Here is a 27,442-nt window from a genome sequence, read left to right as displayed (position 1 = left end):
TATCCATGCATTGATGACGACTGCATTGATTCATGGGGTTGGTGGATAATGCTTAAAATATATACATTTTTCACCATTAAAAATTTGGTTTGTTTTTTTTGTTTCAACGTGTTTTAGTTAGTTGACAACTTATTCTAAGAAGTTGGTCAAAATCAAAAACATTTTAGTAGGATTGAATTAAAATAATAAGTTAGAATATCAAATAAAGTAATTTGATCATCACTAAATATCACCACAACTTTTGGATAAATATTAAATTGTTTCAGCTTGATTAAGCTTTTCAATGTCAAAACAAATCATGTTGGTTGTACTAAAACTCGATAATGCCAGAGTTGGAACTACTTAAAAAAATTAAGTTAACATTTTGCATGCATCTTTTTATGTTAAACCAGTAGATTCTGCTTTACAGTGTGTTAGATGTGATGGAAAAAGTTGTTGTTTTTTGTTGGTCTAGTCTTTCCAAGGTCAACAATGAACTTAAAGGGATAGTGCACCCAAAAATGAAAATTCAGCCATTATCTACTCACCCATATGCCGAGGGAGGCTCAGGTGAAGTTTTAGAGTCCTCACATCCCTTGCGGAGATCCAAGGGGAGAGGAGGTAGCAACACAACTCCACCTGCAGGCTGACGGCTCCAGATTCAAACATCCAAAAACACATAATTGAAACCACAAAATATCTCCATACTGCTTGTCCGTAGTGATCCAAGTGTCCTGAAGCCTGCATTAGGTGGAGTTGTGCTGCTACCCCCTCTCCCCTTGGATCTCTGCAAGGGATGTGAGGACTCTAAAACTTCACCTGAGCCTCCCTCGGCATATGGGTGAGTAGATAATGGCTGAATTTTCATTTTTGGGTGCACTATCCCTTTAAATTCCCCAAATAAAAATAGATCTGGGGAACATTAATGGTTTCCATTGATTTTCCCTCCATTTGCAAGATGTATTTGGGTTATGGATGGGCTTTTTAAGTAATTTCCATATTTGAGTACTCACATTAAGTTATTATGGAGTGCTTGCAAAAAAAGAAGAAAAAATAAAATAAACACAAAAACAGGGTCTGAAATGAACGCCCAAGCGAAAATGCAGGTAGGGGTTAGGATGAGTCTGCCTTTGTGCACTGACTGTCGATATTTGCTATGATATGCTTGTTTAATGTCACATAGGTTGCAATGCGCATTATTATTTTTTTGTCAAAATACCTCCAACATTGCTCTTATGCCTGGTCACTAATCTGCCTATAATGTTAGATCAAGTGATGTATGAAAACGCTGAGCGTTATCTGTGGCTGGGTAGATACCTTTTTTTTTTTTTGCTACATAGATCTGAGCAGATATTCAATGATAACTGTTTGAGCACTGCATCCTGTCCAAAAAGCATAAACCTTTTAACAGATATATTTGTCACAAATGTATGTTTTCTTTTACTAAGTAAAAAAATGTGATAATACACTGAACAATGCTGATGACTCGAAACTGAGTGCTCATGCCCAAACATAATTTGGGTATGTGTTGTGATATTAGCAAACACTTGAGTGAGTGAGCTGCATCTAAACTCTTGTCAAATGTGCACTTTTTAAAATGTTTCTATTGAAGCTGTAACCTTTTTGTTTTGCTGCTTATTGATGCCGTCAGGAGAGAACCGTTATGTAGGTTTCAGTAAGTTTGCAGTTTGTTGCTCAGCCCTCAATGTGTAGCGTGTGTGCGCTCCCTCACCCAGGATCATGGAGACGGTCTTCATCAGGTTTAACACGGTCTCTCTGTGTCTCATCTGGGTGGTGTGCTGCGACATCTGCTTGCTCTTGTGCCTCACGTAGATAAAGATCCGGGTGTAGACGGCCACCATGATGGAGAAGGTCAGCAGGTTGAGGACGCCCCAGAACACCAGGTAGCTGCGGCTGTACAGCGGCGCCATGGTGGAGCAGTTCAGCAGGTCGCACAGGCAGTGCCAGCCCATGGTGGGAACCAGGCCCATGATTATGGCCACCAGCCAGATGAACACAATGATGACAAAAACACGCCGGGTGCTCATCTTACTGTGCAGCTGCATGTTGAAAATGGTTTGGTGACGCTCCACAGCCACAGCCAGGAGGTTGAGGACCGAGGCTGTCAGACTGGTGTCGATCAGCCCCTGTCGCACAAACCACTGGAACTTAGAGAGCTTAATGGTCCAGGGACCAGTATGAAACATCAAGTGGAGGTAGGAAACACCTGAAAGACAAGAGAGGGGGTGTGATAACAGAAAAGACAGAAATGAAAACACAGGATAAACTCCTGAATGTCATTTTCATATCTTTGTTTGCAATACATGGGTATGATGAACTTTGTATTTATGGTTTGTATTTACAATGTCACCAATTTCACCATTAAAAAAGACAACTGATTTCAGCCATTCCAAGTGACAATGTTGATATTAGGATATCACATATACTTGTGAAAATATTTAAGAACAGTGGGCCAACCAGTCTGAAGGAAAACAAATCCACAACATTAAAAGGTTCATTTACCTACTTATGAGATAAGCAGGTTCTGATCTCTTAAAGCTATACAATGCCAGTCACAACACCCGCTGTGATTGTTTTCCTTGTAATCCTGCACATCAATGGCATCTCAGCACACGTCACTGCAGATTTACCAGCATCACAGCGCCAAGATACAGCACTGTGCTACTTCCCAGCATCGACACTCATCAACTCTCCATAAAAGCACCAACTTGATCACATTTGGTCCCCAGATGTGACACTACATGACGCAGCCTTTGTGTGCTGCACTCAAGACATCAAATATCTCAGCTAAGACAGGGTTGATCTCATAAAGTGCACAGAGAGATGCAAAAACATCCATGTTAAATCACAAAAACTGTCTTCAAACAAAACTCTTAAAGTTTATTAAAACAACATCCTAATATGAACACAGTTTATAGCAGCATTTCTGGTGTGGTTAAAAACAGCCAACAGATGTTAACATGCAGAGTTTATAGGTCTTATGGCACTAATCACCTTTTCTATTAATAACATTGTGAAGACGGCAGCCTGCTGAACTGACCGACTGTAAAACTTGATAAATAGATGGCAGGTAGAGGTACAGTGTAGAAAGTCAGAAAGTAATTACAACAGTGACATGTTTTGAACTTGTACAATAAAAGATGACAATTGAAGGCCGACATTACTGTCTTTAAGACGCTGTGGCACATTCATTTTTAAAGCTAGCACAAAGGTAGATATTTATTATGTGAAAACAAACTAAGGCATCTTTGGTACCAACCATGTTGACATAGCTTGTCAGGTAGGGGGCTGAATAATAGCTATGCATGCGATTAGTCGTCTAAACGATTAAACTTCCTCACTAGTCGGCACCAGAAATATTAGTTGGTTAAACCAATTAATGTTTTATTCATGTTCACAGCTGCTTAGAGTCCCCCTCCCCGGGGTAATGCTCGAGTAGACTGGAATTTTAAAACAGCACGGCGGGAAATAAGAGAGATGTCCTCTCACAAAACCAGCGTGGTTTGGCAGGACTTTGATCCAGAAAATGAAACGAGGTAGCATGTAGGCTGTGTCAGAAAAACTGGCATATAATCACCAGACTGGAGCAATGCACAACCACATTCAACTCATGCATCTGGATGTTAACCTGCACGGAACGACGGCTGCTTCTGCTGCTAGCCGTGCATCGTTGTGATCCCGCCCAGTCTGAGAAAATAACGCAGCTCATCACAACAACGACCTCACAATATAAGCTTTCACTTAACTTTGTTGATGGGTAAAGGCTTCAGGATGTTAATGGAATATGTTGAGCCTGACTGCACCATGCTGGGACACAAAATGATAACCTCCAGGCACATTAACTATAAAATGACAGAGGAGATAAATTGTGCTAAATTTGGACTTTTCTGAGCGTTTTCCTTTTTTAGACTAATCGACTAGACTTGATCAAAATTTCCGTTTAGTTGACAGGGAAATTAGTTGCCAGGAACATCCCTACTAAATACGAAATGCTGGTGAGGAAACAACTGGCATGGCCATTTTCAAAGGGCTCCCTTCAACTCTCACCTCAAGATATCTGAATGAAAATGGATTTTATAGGTACCCACAATTCTCCTTCAAAACTCCTTCAAATTAAAGCTGTATATTTGTCTTTTTAAGTAACAAGGACAACCAGCTGATTTAAAGAACAATGACTATCCCATAACACTTTAAAACAGGATTGTTGTTGAACTCAAATATCTGGTAACTTCAACTACAAAATAAGAAACCAAACTATATTGGTACGTGATTCCTTAAATCTCATATTAACATAGTTTTGAACTAGCCTATAACCTTCTACAGCATAATTAAATATATGAAAGTCAGTTATGGTTTTTGGTTTTGGTGTGCCACTCCAAGATTTACAGTATCCCCATCTGGCCACACCTATGAGAAGATTCTGGGGGCGCAGCTGCCTGACAGCCTGCAATCTGATACTGAAACATTTCAGAGATTACTCTGAAGGCCTTTTTTGAGAAAATCAGAGCTTTAACACTTTTTAACACCTGTAGATACCCTGACATTGTGTGTCTGTTCTAGTGCTGTACTTTCTGACTGAACTGTAGCAGCACTAAAACTTGATATAAAATAACATAAAAGATGTGACAATGCAGTTTAGGTATTCGGATCATTTGTTTTGTAGTTTCAGTAGTTACAACAGGAATGTAAAAGCAGATGAAGTAAAACATTGTACCTGAGAAGAGGTCAGCCAGAGCCAGGTTACCCAGCAGATAGTAGATAGGGTAGTGAAAACGTCTGTTTTTTAAAATGGCGCCTATGACCAAAAGGTTGGAAAAGATGACGACGAAGCAGACCGTCATGCCAAGAGTGACAATCACATAGCTACGTGTGCTCCAGTGGTCGCTAATATTCTTTCCACTCTTCTCATAGAAAAATTTGATGCTCTTGTTGTAGTAGCATCCTTCTAGGTCGATGGTCTCTGTATCCATGTTGAGATATCCGGCGGATGTCTGATCAGAGAAGAGCTGAAGTAGGCAGGGAAGAGAGTGATGTTGCAGACAGTGAGCAGAGGGTGAGGTCTAGGGCATCATTCAGACTTCCCTCTTTGGTGTGTTGGCGATTGGCATGCCATCAGCTGGACAGGTGAGGACTGCAGTTTGAGGTCTGAGGTTTTCACTGTACAGCTGTCTGGCATCCGCTGGTCTTCAATCTGTGAACAAATTAAGCATTAGTTGAAGATAATATGTGAATATAATAATAGCTACAACCTTCAACAATGTCTAACCAGGAGAGTAACCTGCCAATCAGCCCAGAGTCACGTTCAGAGGTCAAGACGAGTCATACAAGTTCATTAACCAGGACAAGCACATTTTTTCCCCCAGGAGTACTCTTCGAAGTCCTGCCCCACTGCGCTATGATTTTCTTGTATTTGTCACATCAACACACTGAGGTCGGAAGCGATTAGCGTTAGGGCAAAGAGGTTATGGTTAGGGTTAATACTAGCCAATCAGTGGGGTGGAACAAGGCGAAACACTCAAGAAAAAAACCTGCTGGACAAACACACCATACATAAACCATATGGCTGCTCTGTATGGTTTAAATCATTATCACAATATTATTTGCTGTACTTTCAAATGCAAATATAGTGAAGTGAAGCACCAAACAAGAATGAACCTAAGGTTGGATTTTACTTTCACTTCTGCTGGCGAGCGTGTTTACAAACAATAACTGACAATCCTGCAAAGTATTTTTTATAACTTCTTTGAAAATGGTCATTTACAAATAAACTAAGCTTCTCAAATGTTAGAACCTGCAGCTTTTCATTGTATTATATTTAAGTCAACTGAATATCTTTGTGTTTTACTGTACAGTCAAACATAAGACATTTAATGACATCATCTAGGATGGGCACTTTTCACAGTTTTATTACATACCATAGATCAAACTATAATCAACTGAGAAAATTAATGGCAGATCAGTTGATCACAGTAGCTGTTCAATAGGGCTGCCACTAACAAGTATTTTCATTGTCGACTAATCTGTCGATTATTTCTTCGATTAGTCAACCAATCATTTCATCGAAAAATGTGTTAAAATATTGAAAAATGTCAGTCTGTCTCTCCCAAACCCCAAAATTACATCATCTAATGTCTTGTTTCACACTCATGCCAAAGGGTTTTAGTTCACTGTCACGGGAGAGTGTGTAAAGCTGCCAATATCTGAACATAAGAAGCTGCAGTAAGAGTATTTTGGGGTTCTTTTATAGTACTTTTCTATGAAAAATGACTACTAGAATAGTCACAGATTATTTTAATAGTCTATTAGTCATCGATTAGTCGACTAATTATGGCAGCCCTACTGTTCAATACGCATTAAAAGGACTTTTCAATAGAGACGTATTCTGCCCCGCACTTTAATGGTTGAAATTAACAAAATTTCCATATTCACAGATTCTCTGGTTTTCAAAGAGGTAGTCTGTGTAGTTTTAAGAATCTCAACATAGGTGTGGATCAAATTAGACATGCAATATTATTCAAAGCTTTCACGCCATTACCACAAAAATTAGTGCTTGTACACGGGATCTTTAAACACACTAAATATAGGCGATAGACTCCTTTCCTATTGTCAGTGTCCACAGGACTGAAGCAGACAAGTATGCCTTTCTGTATGCGTGTTTTTCTGGTGTGTCACATTCGACGTCACAGACAGGCTGGAAAACAGATTAGTATACAGTAGAAAGCAGCATGGAGGCTGGTGAAAACTTTGAAGAGGTTACTTCTTTTAATATTTCTCATACGTATTCAGTCTCTCTTTCAAACTCAGTGCAGAATAATTTGGAACCTTGTCTGAGTGCTGTTTGGGTGGAGATGGACGGTATTTTTTGGTGGCACGTCATTACATCTTTCCGGTACAGGGGCTAAAATAAGAGCGTTCACCTGGGTGTTGTAGTTCCATCACTGCCGACTAATAACCACGACTACTACTGAGTCATTTGACCTTAGTGGGAATGCCCATTGCAACCTTTCCCTTTACATAAAAAAGGCAGATATTAGCAGGTGTTAAAGGGTTTCTTGTGCAGTGCAAAAGGAGCTTTTCTCTGCCTCTCAGCAGTGGTGGAATGTAACTAAGTACATTTACTCAAGTGCTATACCTAAGTAGAGTTCTGAGGTACTTTCTTTATATTTTTTGCGACTTTATATTTCTACACCACGACATTTTGGAAGCCAATATTCTCCTTTTTACTCCACTACATTTAGTTTCTTTGCAGATTCAAATTATATATAGACGAATAAATTATGATGCATTATATGGATAAAGACAATGAATGAAATACGGAAATGAAGGAATCGATGGAATTATCCACAATGCCTGCAATGCCACACTGAAATTCAGGCCCTGTATTCATATATGTCTTAAAGTTATCATGACAGTTTTTCACTGTCAGTAAAATAAACTGGTGCTGAAAAAAGGCATCATCAAGATTGAACCGTGTGAGCTCACATTATCAGTTTGGACCACTTTGCTTTGCTTTACCACAAGGTTTTCAGAAATATTTATAGTCTGTAAATGCAGCTTACCAAATATGTTGTTTTATTATATGACCACGCAAACAGCAAAAATGTATCTTAATCATTAAGCTGACACGTCAAAGAATTTTGACCTCTGTATAAACCAGAAAATCTTGATCAGGTGCAACAGTAGTTACAGTCACTATAATACCACTGAGCTCAAAGACCAACTATCTATCCAGGCTACACTGCATGAAAAGTGGGTTATAAGTGTGGTACACCCTTCTCCCAGTCCAGCAACATCAAGAGACACATGAGCGGGCACACAGGGGAGAAGCGCTACAGCTGCAGCCTGTGTGGGAAATGCTTCTCGCAGGCCTGCAGCCACAAGTCACAACAGGAGCATGGGAGGGTTTATGACCGTGGTGAGGTAACTGAAACCAACCACAGCTCAGGGCAGAACTCAGCCTTCACTTCAAGACATGCACTCAAAGCGTGGCCAACAACAATGGCTTTAATCCCCTATTTACGGTAAACTTGTACGGGCTGCATGGCACGTTTTGAGTCAACAACACTCCCTCACACATCCTCCATTTTCCTGTGAAAGCCAGCGCAGCACGACGACACGTACTGTACCGTCGGCTCCAAGTTCAACTCTCTCTCAACAATGGAAACAGCAGAGCGGCAGACTCCCTGCAGCAGAGACACACCTCACAATTACACAATCCAGCTATGTAACTCAATCTCAATCCAAACATGCACAACACACACACACACACAGGGAGGGAGCCTCAGTGACCCACTCTCCTACCAAGGGTGTGTGGAGAGAGATGCCAAATCAAAAACAGAAAAATGTGGAGAAAGTGAGAACTTAAGAGGCTCCAGAATGAAATGATGGATGGGACACAACTGCAAGAAAAGGCTTTGATTAAAGGAAACAACATAAAACAGTCGAGGAAAGTAAAAAAAAAAAAGTGCAAGAATGTGAAAAGACCCAAAAGCAAAAACAAGAAGAAGTCTCAAGTGTCCAGGGGCAGAATATAATAATGCATTTGTGGTGTGTGTCCATGGAAATGTGTCTGTGTTACTGACTGAACAAAGCCTACGAGTTCTCATTTGCGTGCTGTGCAGAGAGAAAGTGACAGACTCCTTTTCTTCAATTTCCCTTGAAGGAACTCTGTCCCTGTCTGAGACACGAGACATCAATCAAGCTGTTGCACTACACTTGATCTTTGAACCCAGACCATGAGCACACAGACATGACGCACCTATGAACTCTTCTTGCTGCTTTACAGTTTAATTGACCTTTCTTTGCATGTGTCACTATATTGCGTTTCAACACCAGCTTAAGGAACTCAGCAACTCCCGACATTTATGCTGACTTTCATGAAAAGCTTAAAAACATGGGATCATTTCGAGGGAAATATGAACCAGAAATGTGTGATTCTTGTGAAAACACACTCATCAATTCTCTTCTATGTGAACCCGCCCCCCCCAGTGGCACGTTGATTAGGGATGTCTGACCTTTTCTCTCGTCACACTGATTCCAACTGAAGGTATCCAAAGACACTGAGTACTGATAATATAATATTCATATACACTAATTAACTAACCCAGCCCGAGCCTTTAGTAGAACATAATGCCACTGTGAGTGTGTGTAAGAGGGAGAGTGATAGAGAGGGGGGAGAGGAGGTGGAAGGTGGACTGTTGTGTGCATTGTCTCTGTGAGTTATTAATAACTCAGAACACTGCAGGTCTGACCGCATCACTTGTTGCAAAGCAAGTGCTTCACTTCAGTTGCCAGCCACGGATAAGGGTCCACATCTTGTCCCACCTTTTCCTTTTCCTTTTCCTCTTCCTTGATGGACAGCCAATTTAGTTTTCTGAAGAGGGGGTCCGTGACTGAGGACACTGGCCACATTCGTGTCTGACATTTGCTACCTCCTTTCAATTTCCTCCACAGGTTTAAGAGTAGGAAAAAAAGAAACATTCAAATACTGAGTTGGATGTCAGTTACCATGGCAACAACTAGAGCTTCGCAACCTAGAAGCATTCGGGCCAGCCCTAAAAATATGTTTACTTTACTTTACTTAATACTTTATTACTTGGTACTTGGGTAGTTTCTTGCAACCCTAGAATTAAGATAAAAATATTCACAAACAAAAAAACACTTCTGGTTGCTGATAAGTAGTGTTTAACTTTTGATTTAACACTAAAAATTAAAACCCTCGGCGTGCACTGCAGCACAAGCAGACACATGCGCGACTCAGAGCAGCATGTGTCACTGACACCAGACTCAGAGCACAGCGGACCGGTGGAAAATGTCACCATCAGCATATTATTTTACATCAATAAAATATATTCATTAATTCGAATATATATCATTATTTTGAGTCACACTGTTGAAAGAATTTAGTTGTCTGTGTTCAAGCAGGATAATAGGTCTCCATTCATTGCACGTCAGGCTTTCTATTTCCTTGTCGGAGATGGTGTTGCGTTCAAGGCCCCCCCAAAAAAACGGGAGAAAAAAAAGGCCGAATATTCAAATTTTTTTTTTCCCCACAATCGAACCCATGCCATCAAACGAAGCTTTGAAGCTTCCAATTTTTTGGGTCAGCCCTATTGTCGACTAATCTGTCGATTATTTCTTCAATTAGTCGACTAATCATTTTAGCGAAAAATGTGTTAAAATGTAGAAAAATGTCGGTCTGTCTCTCCCAAACCCCAAAATTATGTCATCTAATGTCTTTTTTCGTACTTGTTCAAATGAAAAGTTTTTCCTGAGGCCAGCATATCTAGTTGATTCTTTGTAATGGGAGCGTCATATATTTCTACTACAAACACCAACAGCCTGACAAGACACTGAGAGTCCATGCTTGGCATTTTTTATTCTTGACATCGAGAGTTGAAAAATGTTCAACTTTTGGTAAAATGCTGCGCTACTCACTTACTTTTTAGCCGGCTGTCCAATCAGAATGGAAGAGCAGCAGGACAAACAGCGGACCTCAAAGACCTCCCATCACATCTTACATGTACAAGTGCTGAACAACAACGACACTGGGGGAGAAATGTGCTCTGGGCTATATGTAAATATGTTTCCTCGCCCACAAAATCTCATGAACCTACACAGACTGATACTTCAGGTTCAAGGTGGATCATCAGGGATTAATGATAAAATTAACTGGTATTGTACAAATACTACATTTCTGGTATGGTGACACACCTTGTGTAGGGTTAGACAGAAGTGAGCCACACCTCTGTAGCTCTTCACCTCTGCTCGAGGCCAGCAGCTTGAGGCTAATAGCTACTAGTACAACATATTCAAATCTACAACTGAACAGTCCACGGCCAAGTTGGATTGTTGGTAATATAAGCACCAGGTTTTGGTGAGGAAGGAGAATGCATGGAATGAAAGTTTCGATCCTTTGTTTTTCAAACTGTCCTTGATGAGTTGAACAATGCTATTCTAAAACGTTCATGACTCATATAATCACGACCAATTTTATACTTAATTATATTTAATAAAAGTTCTTGTACAGCTGCTTGTTTGTTAGACAACATTTCACATTTGGAAAACTGTAGGTTCTTTGTCTGACTAACTTATAGATGTTTTAGTTCATCAATAGTCAAACAACCAGCATATTTTCGTTTATCATAAGTGGTTGTTCGGCCACCAATTCTTGTGACTGAACACTAGCTGCATTTCAGTGTGAAACCTGGAGGCTAAAACCTTTGATCATTTCTTCTGGTGCAATTTCACAACTGACAATCAAAGCAGCTGCAAAGCACTCGAGTGAATTTCAATCCATGACTTAAGTATCAAAGGTCACAAAAGAACAAAGTTGTTGTTCAACAAAGTACAACAAACGTTTCCCTGTCGTAGATTAGAGTGTACAAAAGATCAAGACGGAAGCCATTATTTTTGTAAGCTTGATGCAGCTCAAAAGGTCGAAAGATGCAGTTGGAGACAAACACCAACTTCATGTCTATCAGATTAGAAAGTCTGAATACATTGTGTTTGGTGCAATAAAACCATGTGTCTGGCAATTCTGGTCTTCAATAACCAATACATCTTCTCAAATATGCATGAAACCAGACATAGATTATGCAGCTACAGATTTTAGATATATGCAACTGCAATCACAGGATGTGGAAACACCGCAACTTAATCCCCACAGAAACTCAGCTCTCATCTCACGCTCTCATAGCTGTTCTTAGCTAAAAAGCTCCAAAAACCAACTGCACACAACCTGCAGCACTAAGAGAAGAGTGATTAGTGTATTTAAAACAAAAAAACTAAATATGGTAGAATAAGTTTTCCAGACACGACTTCAAAACAATGTTAATGGTGCTAAAAAAAAAAATAGCACAACAGGTTATTTCATTTCTTGCAGAGAGTTAGAGACTGATACTTCTCTCATATCTGAACAGTAAATATAAAGATACCACCACAAACCAGTTAGCTTAGCTTAGCTTAGCTTAGCACAAAGACTGAAAACAGGGGGAAACACTTATGCTGGCACTCTCCAAAGCAGGGACAGGTATCAAGAACTGGTACTAAATGGGCACCTGGCTAAACCGTGCTGCTATCTGTGAAACATTAATTAATTCTAACATGACTGGCATTTTGAAATTCTTAAAGTTCTCTAATGATGAAGGAGCTGATAATCAGGCGATTACATCGGACACTGCAGTACTGCAAGTTTACCTTCTGTGCTGTCCATTCATGGCTAACAGGGGAAAATGCTCCAAAGTGTGGGCTCACTTTACTAACTTTTATAAAAGTGCTGCTAAATACAATCAGTGTCAAAAGGTAGTTGCGTGCAAAGACGCTAACATCAGGAACCATGTGAAACACTACATTCTATACATCTAAAGCAGTGGAGCATGCTTGACTGCTTCAGGGCTGCCTCCAGGCTGTGATGCTGATGGGATCTGTCAAACTAAAATTACTGTCTTGACCTTGTCAAGTCGAGGACAAATCAACACTCGTCATAATAGATCTGTTGTTATTAACTCAGGACACCGTTAGCATCGGTTTTAAGCACTCCCTCATCATGCGTAGAGGAACCTCAATTAAACTTGTTTCTGCAAAAAGTAATATCAAAATAACGTCTGAATCTTTTCACATTGTTTCATGTCATGTCCTAGCCTGGAAATCCAGGCTAAGACACCTCACCAATACACCCTTCCTACCCAAGGGGCGGCACTAACTGTGGCATATTAATGGACGCGGTCCTCTGGCAGCTGCCATCTTGGCCGTTTACTTGTCGACTCCTACCTCGCAGCGCTGTCCTCATCATGTTACGCCCGCCCAGAGCCCACCTCTGTCAGATAGACTGATCTGACTGGTCCGATGGCGAATCAACGGGCTCTGCTTGTCGGGGCCAGATCCCCGTGCAGTGCAAATTAGAATTTGCTAGGGGCGGAGCATCTGGATTTCCAGGTTAGTCATGTCTTTATTTTTCACACCAAATTACAGAGAGTAGCAGGCATGGGACGATACAAAAATTCCATGTCACAATCATCCCTAAAGTTATTGCAATTCATGACATTATCCTGATTATCATTAAAATATGCGCAAAACTCTTCATTAACTTTTTATTGCATAGGACACAAATCTTTTTTAGTAAACAACCTTTTTAACGAAAAACAAACAATCTTAAAAAGTCAGGCCTTTCAGTTATTTGAAATGGCATCATATCGTTCGTCACATAAAATATACCAATACTTGATTAAGATCTTTTGCATTTTTGGAGGTTGCTGCATATGCAGCCTGTTTCTGACACAGTATTCACAATTATGCTGATAAAGGCAATTTACAACAAGTTATTGTAAATGTTTTCATCTGGATCCACGATAATCTCGCACACCATCCCATCCCTGGAGAGTAGTATCAACACACCTTTTCATCAAAATTAGCACGTGTTCACAGGTCTTGAGCACTGCTTGGGCAGAGACAGACTGTATTTGTGGTGGTCATCATTGCATCTCGCCGGTAAAGAGACTAAAATCAGCGCTCTCCCCCAGGGGCTGTGTTTCAATCAATGCCGATCAGAACCGGATAAATAACTATGACTACTGCAGAGTCATTTAACCCGGTGTGAATGCTGATTGTAAGCTTTTCCATTACATTAAAAATCCAGACTTTAGCAGGGGTTAGCAGTTTTTTTTGTGCAGTAGAAAAGGGGCCTAAAAGTATCAATACACCAAAGTATCAGTATCAATTAAATCCTAGCAATACTCATCCTTAGTCCAAAGGAAACACAACCTGCCTTCCAGCACCTCTAAGGCTTAGTAATTAGCTTTTCATATCGAAACTGTTTAATCCACACAAAAACGAAAATATAAAAACAACTTTGGCTCTGAGCCGTCGACTGGCAAACTATGGAGACTCCAAAAAGTTACTGGTTGAAATGAATAAATAGTCCAGCACACAAACTGCCATGAAACACTCCTCCACTTCAATTCTTGAACAAATTAAACAAAGAGAATTTCCTCTAAGGTATCTGGCTGCTGGGTGTAGCCTTAAATTAAGCATACAGTCATGAGCGTGGGATCAATTTTCTACCTCTCTGCCAGAAAGCGAATAAGTGTATTTTCCAATGTGTCGAACTATTCCTTTAGACCTTTATTCTAAAAGGTAACACACGGACTGCTTTGTTTTTGTTTTGTGTTATGAAGCATTTAAGTGATTATCCTGGTGCTACACAGATTTAACTGTAAAAGTACACCAAAAAAACACGAATAAAATATCCCATTTAAAGAGATTCATGTGATCTTTCAGCATCAGAGTAAAGTAATGTCTGATTATAGCATTTCCAGCGTAGCTCATTAAAACTTTAGGTGCATTCCTAAACTTGACCTCATGGTATTTCCCCTCCCAAAGAAACTGACAAAGCATTTGTTTCCCTGACTCTGGGCACCAAGTTCACTGCGGTGCTTCCACTCTGTGTGGCTCTAAGAGGCCTGCATTTGCATGACCGTGTGTTTTCATGCATCACATGTCTGTTTGTGTGTGAATGGACTTGGCTGAATCAGTAAACACCAGTTTGAATGCAAACCAGTTATTACCGGGGCTGCCACACCCGAGTCTCTTCTTCTCCCTCCTCCCTGCTCTCTGAAAGTGGAGCCTTAGCACATCAGCTTCAGCTAGCAGCACAGAAGATTTACACCACACACGCATCTGTGACTAAAACCAGTCCTGCTGCAGAGGTGGTAGTGGTTTGTGACGTCTAATTCCAGGTAGAATCTGATCTTCCACTCACCTCCGCAGACACACTCTCTCTGGTTGCATTTCTTCCAATTCTAAAATGAGTCCATCCAGCTGTGAAGCATGGACATGCAGCTAATGAGACTGACCGTGCGTCACCGGCATAATGATTAACTTTAGCTATTTAATCACACAGACGCATGCATACACACTTCCTTTTTGAGCACACATGAATACCAATGTCGTCAGCCCACCAGTGAGGCTTTTAAAAACATAGCTTATTGCTTCGTTCACACCAAGTGGAACCCCTTAAACACAAATCTTCGAAAACGCTGACCACATTTTAGTATGGAAACTATGGGCTTGCATTTTCGTGTAGACGGACGGAAACGATGATGCAGACACCCATGTTTGCTTTCCAATTGTGTTTTATCAGTCACAGCTTGTCAAGACATTATAGCCAGGTCTGCATTCTTTTTATGATTTTATCTTTCTTGTCTTGATACTCCTCCATTGTAATAGTTTCCTCCGGCGATGGATAATGCTCCTGTTACTGCTCTAATATGTCGCCATATTTGCTTTGTGACGACTCCCAATCTGTTTTCCACCACCTTGACCGCCTTACACTCACATTACTATCAGTAACAGTTCAACCTTTGTCTGTAAAAGCAAAGAAATCTCTGGTTTTACTTTTCGCCATCTCTGTATGCAACCACAGAGTAGGCAACCTGCTTCCTGTTTACACCTGCACATGCATGCCCAGTGTACAAAAATAGTTATGTGAAATGTATCTTCAGGCGTGTTAGTATGGATAGAGAGTAATTCTGAAATGGAGCTAAAACCCTCGTGTTCGGGGATTGCTTTTGCTTGAAACGAAAACATGTTAGTGTGGATGTGGCCTGAATCTCTGTATCGCAGTGACGTTCCTGCAGGTGATTTACTTGAAGTATTTTAGATGAGACTGGATTACAAGTATATAATGACTGTATTTCCCCTCAGTGACTCAACTATTCATCTCAAGTTTCTCTTGAACTAATTAGTCATCTGTTCACCTCATAACATGTGTCTACCAGAAACCAGTTTGGTAAACATGGAAGTGACTAAACTGTCCCGTATTTTACACATTAATGTATGCACATCAATAATCAATTAACTGATAAAGCAGTACATCAGTCATAAACACTGTCCAGTTCCAGCTTCTCATATGGGAAGATTTGTTGCTTTACTTTGTTTCATATCACTGATAAATGAATATCTTTGGGGTTTGGACCGTTCAATGGACAAAGCAAGAATTTTAGAGATGTCATCGTGGGCTCTAAAAGGCATTTTTCACCTTGATTGAACTCTATGGTTTTCTTTGAGGCTGTAGGTTATGACGATTGGGTACTTGGGATTATTCAACACTGACACACAGTACAATACCAAAACGTTACATTTCGATCTTACTTAGAGAAATATGAACAGGTTTTTACACAAAAAAAAAACATGTCATTCAATAGAAGACGCCAAATGCTGATTGTTGTCTAACTCCAGCAGCCGTACCAGAACTTGACCTGAACAACAACAGTCTGTAAGTGAGCAAATCTTGACTTAGATCAGAAACTATGTGATCAAACAATAAGTCAACAAGTTCACAAATTCAGTCACATTCAATGTAGTTTGAGTACTTTTTGATAAAGTCTTACAGACACATTTTGGTTGATACCAAAAAAGTATTAGCCTAAGGTCCAACAACCAGCTCTAGATACTGCATTGGACTTGAGATAAGTATTTGTGCATTTTCTGATAGACTACATGTCTAATCAATCAATTGAATGGTTTTTTTAATGTATTTTTTGGCTCTACTTTAAAGTAAATGGAAAGAAAATAGGAACACTTGAATTTTTTTGCAGTCCGGCACAACTGCACCACTTTTTACAGCCTCAACAAAACTGCTGTTAAGGTGAGTCAACACTCTGTGACACAGTGTCAACACTACAGGTACAGTATGACCTTCACAATGATTTACCGCGGAGCTGTTGTGTGTCTGATTGCATTAGATTGTACAGGTAACTAAAACACTGCAAACACCTGCACTGTAGAATGTGAACCATGTCATGCCATGTCATGTTATCTCTCTTGCCTGACACAATGAGGGCTTAGGGGAATCATTTATACTGTAGGATACACTCTGATAGATTCAAAAGAAGGACACAAAAACTGAAATATCAAATGGAACATCTTGAATGGAAGAAAGATGACACTGCTTTTGTTTGAGGATAAGACAACAAGAGAAAAGGGCATGCTCACACTGGCAGTGTTGGGGATGTTGAGGCTGTAATGAAGTCCAGACTCCCTCCACACCGCTGAGAGACAGTGCAGATGCCTCAGCATGCTGATGGAGCCCCGAAACAATAAACACTAACAACTCGGTCTCCTCGCCAACTGCGCTCATTTCAAACTCACAGGAGATATACTCAACACAACAATGAGATGTATATGAAGCCTACTGAGGAGAAACATCTGAACTCACCTTTTCCTTTCGTCTATGAACTCGTTTATCAAGTAAATCCAGATCCTCGTCCAGTAGAGAAACAATGTTCAGTCGTACCTGGAGCCACCTCCTGCGCACTTTCACCGCCCTCTCAGCACCAGGTGTGAAAATGCGCCACAATATTTTAAAACAAAAAGCACGTTATTGTTATTTGTCTCTTTTTATCGAGGCTCCACTGCAGTTTTTTTCTTTTTGTCCCGCACAAACTCGGTGGATACTCCCCTTCACCTGTGTTTGGACTTGTCTCCTGCTTCCGGTGGTTTGAGCGGTAGTTACCTGTGCGGAGTGATCCGCGCTGTGAGTCCCAGGAGGAGCAAAAAGGGTGCGGCACGACTCTCCGCTGACTCTGCTGCTGCTGCTGCCGCCTGTCTTTGACAAAGGAGCGGGTTGGTATGCTGCTCCAACCAACCTGAGGGAAGGAGCCCCGCCCCCAGCGGCCCCCCTCATAGAAGACGTAAGGAGGGAACAGCCAATGAGAGTGCAGCTGGAGAGTGATTGACAGCGTGGGCGGGGCTGATATTCAGGCGCGTTTATATGATTGTGATAGTGGGAGGTGAATAAGATGCTCTAAGGTAAGCTGTACTACTTAGATTTTTCAAGTCCCCCTTTTTCTGAATTAACAAGACTTTAATCTCAGAAGTCTAACAACTGTTTTTTTTATTTGTGAAAGCAAGACGAGTACAACTTTTACATTAGTTTACATATCACTAACATCGCAGCTTAAAGGGGAACACCACCCAAATTAAGAATTCCAATATCCTCCTGAGACCATTGCTGTGTCTCAAATTGCAGACTTCTGTACTTACATTTAATATTTTGAGCGCATAAGTGCGTTCACACTGAACAGTTTTCTGTGAAAACGGTCAAAAAGTTGAGTGTGGAACTATGGACACTTCTCGCCCTCAATGGTCGCCATCTTGGCTACACAGAAGGAAGGGGAGGAGGTCGAGGACTGTGCGGCCATGAATGTCGCTGCATTGTACAAATGTAATGGTGTGTCTCAAATCACATACTTCAGTTAGTATACTATGTAGTATACTATGTGCACTATGTACTCATTGACGTAGTGCGCAAATTTCAACAGGGACTCACCGGAAATGACGACCGCAAATTAGCCAATTAGGAAACTAGCATTAGCATTTGCGTTATCGTTCACTGTACCAAATCATTACAGACTGCTAAATTAACCCAATAAACATACTGCTGGCTTATATCCGACAACAGGATAGTGGTGCTTAGTGCAAAAACACATGTATTTGTACACTTTAGCGGCGTTCACAGTCGCACAGTCCTCAGCCACTATTTCCAGTTTGAAAAGTGGTCCCTCCCCTTCTGCTACGTAGCCAAGATGGCGACCATTGAGGGCGAGAAGTGTCCATAGTTCCACACTCAACTTCTTGACCGTTTTGAGTGCACCATCCTGGTACTCATAGTGCACTGCATTTTCCATACTTCTCAGTGTGAACGCACTTAAGCACTCAAAATATTAAGTGTAAATACAGAAGTACGCAATTTGAGACATAGCAAAAGTTATACATGTGTTTTTTGCACTAAGCACCACTATCCTGTTGTTGGGTATAAGCTAGCAGTATGTTTATTGGGTTAATTTAGCAGTCTGTTATGATTTGGTACTGCGAACGCTAATGCTAGTTTGCAAATTTGTTATTTTGTTAAAGTGCACAGTGGCCGTGTTTGGTTTGAGACAACACTACCGTGTCAAAATTCACGCACTACATCAATAAGTACATAGTGCACATTATATACTACATGGAAGTGTACTAACGGACGTATGTGATTTGAGGCACGCCACATGTGTTCTTGTATCAATCATTACATTTTGGGTTTACTTGACCTTACACTTCATTCTACTTTACTCAGACCTGTTTTGTGCCATCTAGTGGTAGCTAGAGCACAGTACACTAATCCATGTAAAAACAAGATGGCAGCCATTTCTGCCAAGTCAGTCTGCAGCCAATCCCAACTCAAGAGTGGATAAGGTCCAAAACCTGATCATATTTTATGGTTGACATTTTTTTTAATTTTTATGATTAATAGTGTTTAATGACAGTTTTATGACAACAAATCTGAACAATTTTAGCAACAGTAGGAAGCTAACACGCCGTTAATTAGAGAGTACTTGTTTGAGGCCATTGGGACCTAATTATCATTTAGATACACATCAGGTCCTACTGATCCCAAACAGCTAGAAGAAATTAAAAATGCATACCAAACAAAAGTTCAGGTCTCAGGAGAATATGTTATTTCCATGGCCTGGAGGAGTGGTTATTAAAATACTCAATAAATGGTGTCTGTAACTTAAAGAAGCCATCAGCTCCTCTATGAGAGAATTTTATTATTTCCAAGCCTAGAAAAAAACATCACATCATTCAGCCGGATTGAAAAGGTGGGTGTTTTTGGAGATTTCTATGTGAACACTTTTCATGGCAAAATTAATTAATGTGATGATTCATAAAAACTTTTGTCAGAATTCTGAGAAAATGACCTTGTTAATTTAGAAAAACAGAACATTTGTTTTCCATTAAGTGAAAGCAATAAGTTTATGTAGGTTCGGACTACCTGTATGTTTCTTGTATATTACGGTCTTGGGCGGATTTTGAGACAGTATGGGTCCCAGATTAAGGAAGGAGAGAATGAGAGAAATAAGAAACAGGCACAAGTCCATCAAAGAGAGTGGATTTTATGAGCTTGTTAAATGTAATTCTTCATCTGCAAAGTGACTGTGGTCTATTGTTGGCTTCTTGGTTAAAATGCATGACATAAATATGATTGCGGCATCCCTGATTCAACGCCAGCCGCAGTCTTTTGTTGCATAATCCCTCCCCCTTGTTTCCTGTCACCTTTCAACTGTTGACTGTTGAATGGGGGGAAATGCCTGTGATAGTTTAATCTCCCACTACTGCTTTAAAAGTAACTAAGAGAGAAGGGGAAGTCCCTGAAGAATAAAAATAACCATGTAAAGTACCTGTACCTCAGAACTGTAATCAAGTACAGATCATTTTTTCCACCACTGTCAATTACATTTGAGCAACTTTCTTCTTTCCTCGTGGTATAACTAATCCCTTCAGTTTTCTGCATTGTATATAAAAATGTCAATGTATGTCAGTTTTGATTGTATTTAAAGCACATGTCAGCATTCTTACTCTGTAGGTTGAATCTTCATTTTTAATTCGCTGTTTCCTTTTGTTTGACATCAGGTTAGTTTCACTATCACATTCTGTTAAAACAACTCAGGAGAGAAGAGAGCCGCTTGAAGGCAAATATAAGAAGTAGGTGCTTTTACTTTTCAGAGGTGTGGACTCGAGTCACATGACTTGGACTTGAATCAGTCTTGAGTCACAAATATTGTGACTTTAGACTTGACAAAATCAAAAAAGATTTGCAACTCGACTTGGACTATAACACCAATGACCGGTGACTTCACTTGGACTTGAGCCTTTTGACTTTAAAATACTTGAAGATTAACAAGTATGTTATTGAAAAAGTGCGCCATTTGCTGAATCAACTAATGTTAGCGTATGCATCGCCAGTGAGTCGACGCTTAATTCCCCAGATCTACTTTGTTTGAACAATCCAACATCATCCAGTCAAGTTGCAGGGGAATACCATGAAGAACTAACATTATGTTAGCACCAGTGGGAAAAGAAGATACCAAAGATAATTTTGTTCACATACAAAAACTACGCTGTAGTAAAAAAATGAAATAAAAAAATTGCGATGTTCAAAACAAGTGGGTCAAAAATTACAGACAGAGACACAACAACTTCAACCTTGCTCGACGTTTGAAACTGCATTAAGAACGGGGGAAGGAGTTGAGGGTACTATGAACATAGTTAGCGAGCTGTGGCGACATCTAGCTCAGTGATTCCCAAGTGGTCCAGCCACAAGGGTCCATATGTCTCCTTAGTCATGAGTTCAAGGTCCACATAGTTTAATATATTCTGCATCATACTTGCATTTGGCCATGACATCAAGCTAGTTTGCTGTCTCTGTCAAGTAGCTGTCTGTTAGTCACTCACTCTACAGGAGGAAACTGCACTTTGAAATAAAAGCTCTATGCCAGAAATTAAATAAAGTGTGGTTGTTTTTTTTTTACTACTTGACACATTCTCGAGTCACTTGCAGTCCATTCAGAATGGATCTGTGATCCACCAGTTGGGAACCACTGCTCTAGCTCACCTGGTAGAATTAGCGTCCCATATAGACTGATTTCTTTGCAATGGCAAGGACTCGAATCCAACCCGTGGCCCTTTGCTGTCTCACACTTGTTTTAACAAATAAATACACATTTTAAAAAAGCGTTAACAATTTTTATACGTTTAAAACGGCATTTTGGCGAGGAGCACATCATGACCTGTTTAGGACTTGATACTCAAAGTTTAGGAATTGGGACTTGACTTGAGACTTGTCACAGACTTGGTCCCACCTCTAGCGATTTTTAGATAGGAATTGTGCAAATTTGCAGGAAAGCCCAATCAGTCTTTTTTCAGCATTGGCAGTATAAAAACAAAATCAGGGAGTGCAGCAAAATACCATTTTGTCAATACAGAATGCGCCTTTTTCGGGGCAATGGGGGGCGTGAGCAAGTAACAAAACGTGTAGCTCAGTGTGTGTCGTAAACAGTGACGTGGGAGGGAAGCTGCGGCTGGTCAGTTCTTCAGCGATTCTCTCGTAAGTCGGCCCGTTCTTCACCGTCCCCGTCATCTGACAGTTAATGGCCTCTTCGTTTGCGAGGGCAAGGAGGGTGCGCAATTCCTTCGCAGCTTGACGGCAAAACGTCCCAACATTCGCTGAAAATCTGGCAGTGTAAAAGGGGCTACTGTTACTTTGTGATGTCAGAAGCTATGGCAATAATGACCAATTACATTCCTTGGGCCAGGATAACACACACATACCCACATAATTGTTAAGTGTAACAACTGTAGAAATACACAGTCCCTCAGTTTATAATGATTCTACTCCAAGATACACAATTTAACTCCTAAACCTTTTTTGTGCATCTGACCTACTGACCTTGTCTTTCAGTACAGTACAACAATGACAATGGCAGCCCCAGAAACACCACCACCAACCTCCAGCAACAATGGGCTGTCAGGCTCATCTTTTATTCAGAGGACGAGGGCACGAGGCCCACAGGCAGCCCAGTTCACCACTCCAGTGAGAGGGCAGAATCCAGTCACAGAGACGAGATGAAACTATGACTGGTTATCTTTGTTTTTCCTCCTCAGTTTGGCACAGGGATGACAGGGGATGAACCTGTAATTTAGGACGGGCTGTTTACACTTGAGATTGCTGCAATAAGGTTTATAGAACTCCAGTGGCCTATCAAAAGTGCAAACTCCTGTCTCATAATGAAAATGAGGCGAGGAAAGAGGGGGAAAAGATAAGAAGGAAATAACAGGAAGATTGCACGGCAATCAGAGATGGAGCAAGAGTGAAGAGGCAGGCACGAGGAAAAAGTGGACACTCTTTCCTGTTTACACAAATGGCCGAGCGTGTGGAGGTTAGCGTGTGAGAAATGTGACAGGCCTGTTTGTATAACATGTACAATCTGCTTTCCTTATTAGGTGGGTTGCGTGTCGCAGTGTGCCGAAGCATGTGTTCCAGCGGTCATAGTTTCCACTTTGTTGTATAGGGTCATTCTGTTTTTTCCTCTCAGTGTCACAGACAGCTGCCCGGGGGCTGGGTTCTCCATCGCCATGGTGATGAAGATGCTGATTGCCCTCCATGCCCTCCACACCTGTTTCACATGACCAAATAAATCTTTCATGTTTGGGCATAATACCCACCCTGCCAGGGTTACCAGCCGGCCAGGGTGATATACTATTAGATCTAATGTCTGAAATTCTCTGTTATTGCACCGTGAATTACATCATATGACAGTTTATCAGGGTTTGTCTACCTGCCCTGATGGTAACATGAGAAAAAATGATTGTGATACCATGGTTGATTTTCTCGGATCAAGATTAACGTCATGGATTTGAACTTGTAGCATTAAGGCCTGGACAAACCAGCATCTGAAATGAGGAAATGCTGCAGTGAGTCAGTTTAAGTGGAAGTGGTCACTGTCGTCCTGCACTATTTCATACTGATTTCTTTTTGTTTGACATGAGGCGCAAAAGCCTACAGTTTTGCTAAATCAATGTCCCATAAGTCACTGTAATCACGTTTGAGCAACACATTCTCACTCCGACCGTGTCACACATCGCCGTTTGGTCATTTCAACATCCAGATGTGACTTGAAAGGCACCCTGGGTGCGTTGGTTGTTGAAGTTCTGGGAGACCATGTCAAGTTCTGCCTGTTACATGCATTGTCTTCTTTCAAAATACAGCACCATTTTCACAAGAAATTTACCATTTACATACAGTCTCTTTCAAAATAAATGCACTACAACAACGCACACTGACATGTTTTTCCTCCAACAACAAACACGTGGTTGGGTTTAGGAAAAAAGAACAGTGTTTGGCTTAAGAATCCTACAGGACACAAGCACTGGTCTCACAGGTGAAACTCTGTGTTTGTTGGACCAATCCATCACAACTCCCACTTGGACTTTCGTTCTTGTCCTGCCACGTTTCCCCCTGACGCCGCTGAGCACCGACCGGCCGCATATCATGCCAACGTTAAAGGACAGCTTTTTTCATCAGTGCCTGACACCGCAAGTCGCTGCCATAGCGCTGGATTTCGACGACTTCGACTGGATTGGTTTGAACTATACCAAAGAAGTCAGAGTTTTGCAAATTCTTGTTTTTACAATACATTTTTTAAAATAAAATGTTCAACAGGAAAATCAGAAACAAAACGAAAAAAAGTGACAGTAGATAATCTAGCGAGTATTGACAGACATTAATACAAGAAAGAAAGCTATTTAGTCACAGTAATGTGTCAAGCATTAGTGTAAGATGTCACTCACAAGTGTACTACACTGCATCATCAGTGTCCTTGCATGATCTGATTGTTCCCTCCTGACATACATCTGCTGAAGTTGTTCCACTGTTCATTAACCATGTCATTTTTTCAGTTAAGTCTTCCTAACATCTCAAAATTTTTTGGAATTTATCTGAATCAGCTGCTGCAAAAATTGAGCATAGCGTTAGTTCAGGCAGGACACAATATCAAGCTCAGCTCACATCCCAGCTACATCATCTGATCTCAAACAGCCCAGTCAACTGATGAAGCAGCTGACTGATGGAAGGGAGTCAGCTGATAGATCACATGATTCCTTTCTATGCAACCAATTGGCAAATCTCATTCAGGGTGCCCTATTTAAACTGCTCTGGCCTGCCTACTGTTGCTGCTTCCTCTGCAAGCTGCTTTGCAACCCGCCTCCACCCCAGCTCCTCCTTTTCATGCTGTGTCTGACTTATCAGTGTCATTTCTGTTTGTCTTTGCTGCTGCTCTCCGTGCCTTAGGCTTTCTATGTATGCGCATGGAAGGGCAGGGAGGTTTGCTCTCTCTGCCTCAGGATTTCCTTGTTTGCATGTGGAAGGGCAGAGAGGTGTGCTCTCTCTCTGCCTTAGGCTTTCCATGTAGGCACATGGAAGGGCAGGGAGGTTTGCTCTCTTTGACTTATGCTTTCCTTGTTTGCATGTGGAAGGGCGCAGAGGTGTGCTCTCTGCCTCAGGCTTTCAAAGTAAGCACATGAAAAGGTAGAGATGTGTGCTCTCTCTGCCATCTCCAAACAGTGCTAAAGAATGGAAATAGCCCATTGTTTAGCACTGTTTATGGAATGATAGCTGGTTGGGAATCCTAGCTCCAATAGCTGGAGCTGGCTACATCTACTTTGATGAGATTGTTTTGTCAATTTCTGTTTCCGAGTTCTGTTTCCTCCTGCTATGAAGTCAATGAACTTACAGGCCTTTAATTCAACTTGTCATCCCTTATGGCAGATCCTAAACCCACAAGGCTGGGAACAACTGCCAAATAGCTAACTCACTGGGCCTATTTATGTAACCAGGGGGTCATAAAGAAATAAAAATGTAAAAACAAAGCCAAAAGGTTATTTCGAAAAAAGAGAGCTCTGTTACTAAAAAAAAGTCAAAACGGACAAAAGGAAGCTCTATTTTAAAACAGGACGGAGAAATTGGAGGAAAAGGAAATGTACTGTCGATCCCAAGGCAACAAGGAGGAAAAGTAGAAGTGCTTGGGAGTGATTTATTGAGGACGGCGCGAACATTCTCAACCAGTGTGTGGTGAAATGGCAGAGACAGAGAGGGAAGGCCCAGTCAACAACTGAATGACAGCCAGATCACCTCCCACAGGCGACCATGTGCGCCGTAAAACAGAAAACTGCAGCTCATGAGAGCAAGTTGCGTGTGAGCAGCAGAGTGTGTCAGCAAGTGTGTGTTTTTGTCAGACTCATGTGGGGTCTTGTGCAACATGCTCAAGTCTGAAATGTGACTGTATGTGTTTGCGTGTGCATAAATCACACATGGAGCTGCTTATTGTCATCTGGCATCGATTTTTGGGAGTGCCTTGATGTCCCAATGATTGCCCTCATCACTGAAATGTGACTGTATGTGTTTGCGTGTGCATAAATCACACATGGAGCTGCTTATTGTCATCTGGCATCGATTTTTGGGAGTGCCTTGATGTCCCAATGATTGCCCTCATCACTGATTTCCACCCCCCACTGCTCTTAATGCCATTAACGGGAAGACTCAAGTTCTTACCCAATCTGGGTGCAGAGAGGAAGCCATACATGTGCAGTACGAACTGGCAATGTGGTACTGTACGTTTCTAAAGCCCCTCCATCTCCCCCCTACCACACAAACACAAATGCTCACATTTTTCTCTCTTAAAAGATGACGTCAGAGTTATCTGAGTAGATGCAGCTCTCTGTGTGGTCATGCCTGTTAAAGAGACAATGTGGATTTTTGGGTTTGTTTGCTGTAGCAGAGACAAAGTGCCTCAGTATAAATATAAATTGGATAAAATCTAAATTTGTTGAAATGTTTGTACTGTTGTCTGCCAGAAAACGGTGGATTGTCCCCTCTGGATTGGGAGAGACTTACTGCCCCAAGCAAGGAAGTGTTTTCTAGGCACGTCCTACTGGTAGGAGAAGGGATTACATATCTTGTCTGGCCAGGGAGCTCCTCGGGGTCCTCCGGGGGGGCTGAAAAGTGTTGCTGGGAAGAGGGACGTCAGATGTAGAGACGGACCTTTCGACTGAAGAGTAAGATCCTTTTTGTTTAACCCAAAACAGCCCCAAAATTGCTTTCGCCAAACCCACCAGATTCCATTTAAATAAACAATAATTTATCATCGTAAAACAACACTTTATTCAAAGTGAACAGAAACATATAAAACACTCAAAGGATGTCTTGGTTTGTCTTTCCACTGTCCCAACAATCATCAACTCTGGTTTGGTTGAAATAAACCCTTACATCATCCAGTTAGATGTGAAAATAAGCTGCCTCTATACACGCTAAAATTACTGTTTGTATATATGGAGTCTGGTGGGATTGGCGATAGCGATTTTGGGGCTGTTTGTGGTTAAACAAAAGGTGTATCTCTGTAGGGATCCTCTCCGTAATGTTGTCAGATACTGAGCCTGACAGTGGTAGAAACTAGTTGAAGTAAACAGACGTGCATAAATGCCCCAATTGCTTACAATGCATCCAGAAATGTCAGCAGTGCTATTGCTCAATGCTAGACCAAATACAAAAAAATGTAGTTCCCATCAAACACTCCGACACAAAAACATGGGGGAAAAGGGTCTGTTTGAAACATCGTGAACGTACACTTTAAAAGGTCACAAACTTTAAAGACTTTTCAGATGTTTCACTCTGAAATGTGGTGAAAACCCCCCATGACAGAACAGATTATAAAACTGCTTAATAAATGAGTAAATGTACTTTTCTCTTGTGATGAAAAACACACTGGACCTGAAAGGAGGAGGTCAAGAATGCAAAGAGCCTCTCTGCCTCTATAAGAGTGTCACATGACTGCTCCACGAACACTCAGAGCTTACTTTCTAGTATCTGTTGCCACATGCAGTAGTAACTAATGTTTCTCATTCCTTTTCTGCTATTCATCCACCTCTCAACATCTTTCTGCCACTGTCATGCTTTCCCCCGTGCCTCGCCATATTTTTCACTTCTTTATTTGTTGAGCCATAAATGCTCGCAGGTTCCCTTTTTCCATGTTACATTTCTAAATCCGACTTCAAGCTGCCAGCAGCCTTT

General features: G+C 41.1%; 1 protein-coding gene across 1 annotated transcript in view; it reads right to left on the bottom strand.

Annotated features, from left to right (window-relative positions):
* Positions 1-17,604, bottom strand: part of LOC125885960 (lysophosphatidic acid receptor 2-like) — a 30,343-nt gene extending 12,739 nt beyond the window's left edge. The window contains exons 1-3 of the mRNA XM_049571837.1: positions 17,216-17,604; positions 4,715-5,191; positions 1,712-2,206 (exon numbers count right to left, since the gene is read on the bottom strand). Coding sequence (XP_049427794.1) covers positions 1,712-2,206; positions 4,715-4,970 — 751 coding nt within the window. The 5' untranslated portion in view covers positions 4,971-5,191; positions 17,216-17,604. The remainder of the gene's footprint in view (positions 1-1,711; positions 2,207-4,714; positions 5,192-17,215) is intronic.
* Between the last annotated feature and the right edge of the window lie 9,838 nt (positions 17,605-27,442).

The sequence above is a fragment of the Epinephelus fuscoguttatus genome, linkage group LG3 (genome assembly GCF_011397635.1).
Source record: "Epinephelus fuscoguttatus linkage group LG3, E.fuscoguttatus.final_Chr_v1".
NCBI lineage: Eukaryota > Metazoa > Chordata > Actinopteri > Perciformes > Serranidae > Epinephelus > Epinephelus fuscoguttatus.
Note: the sequence above shows the minus strand (reverse complement) of the source record. Positions and strands in the feature narration are given on the sequence as shown.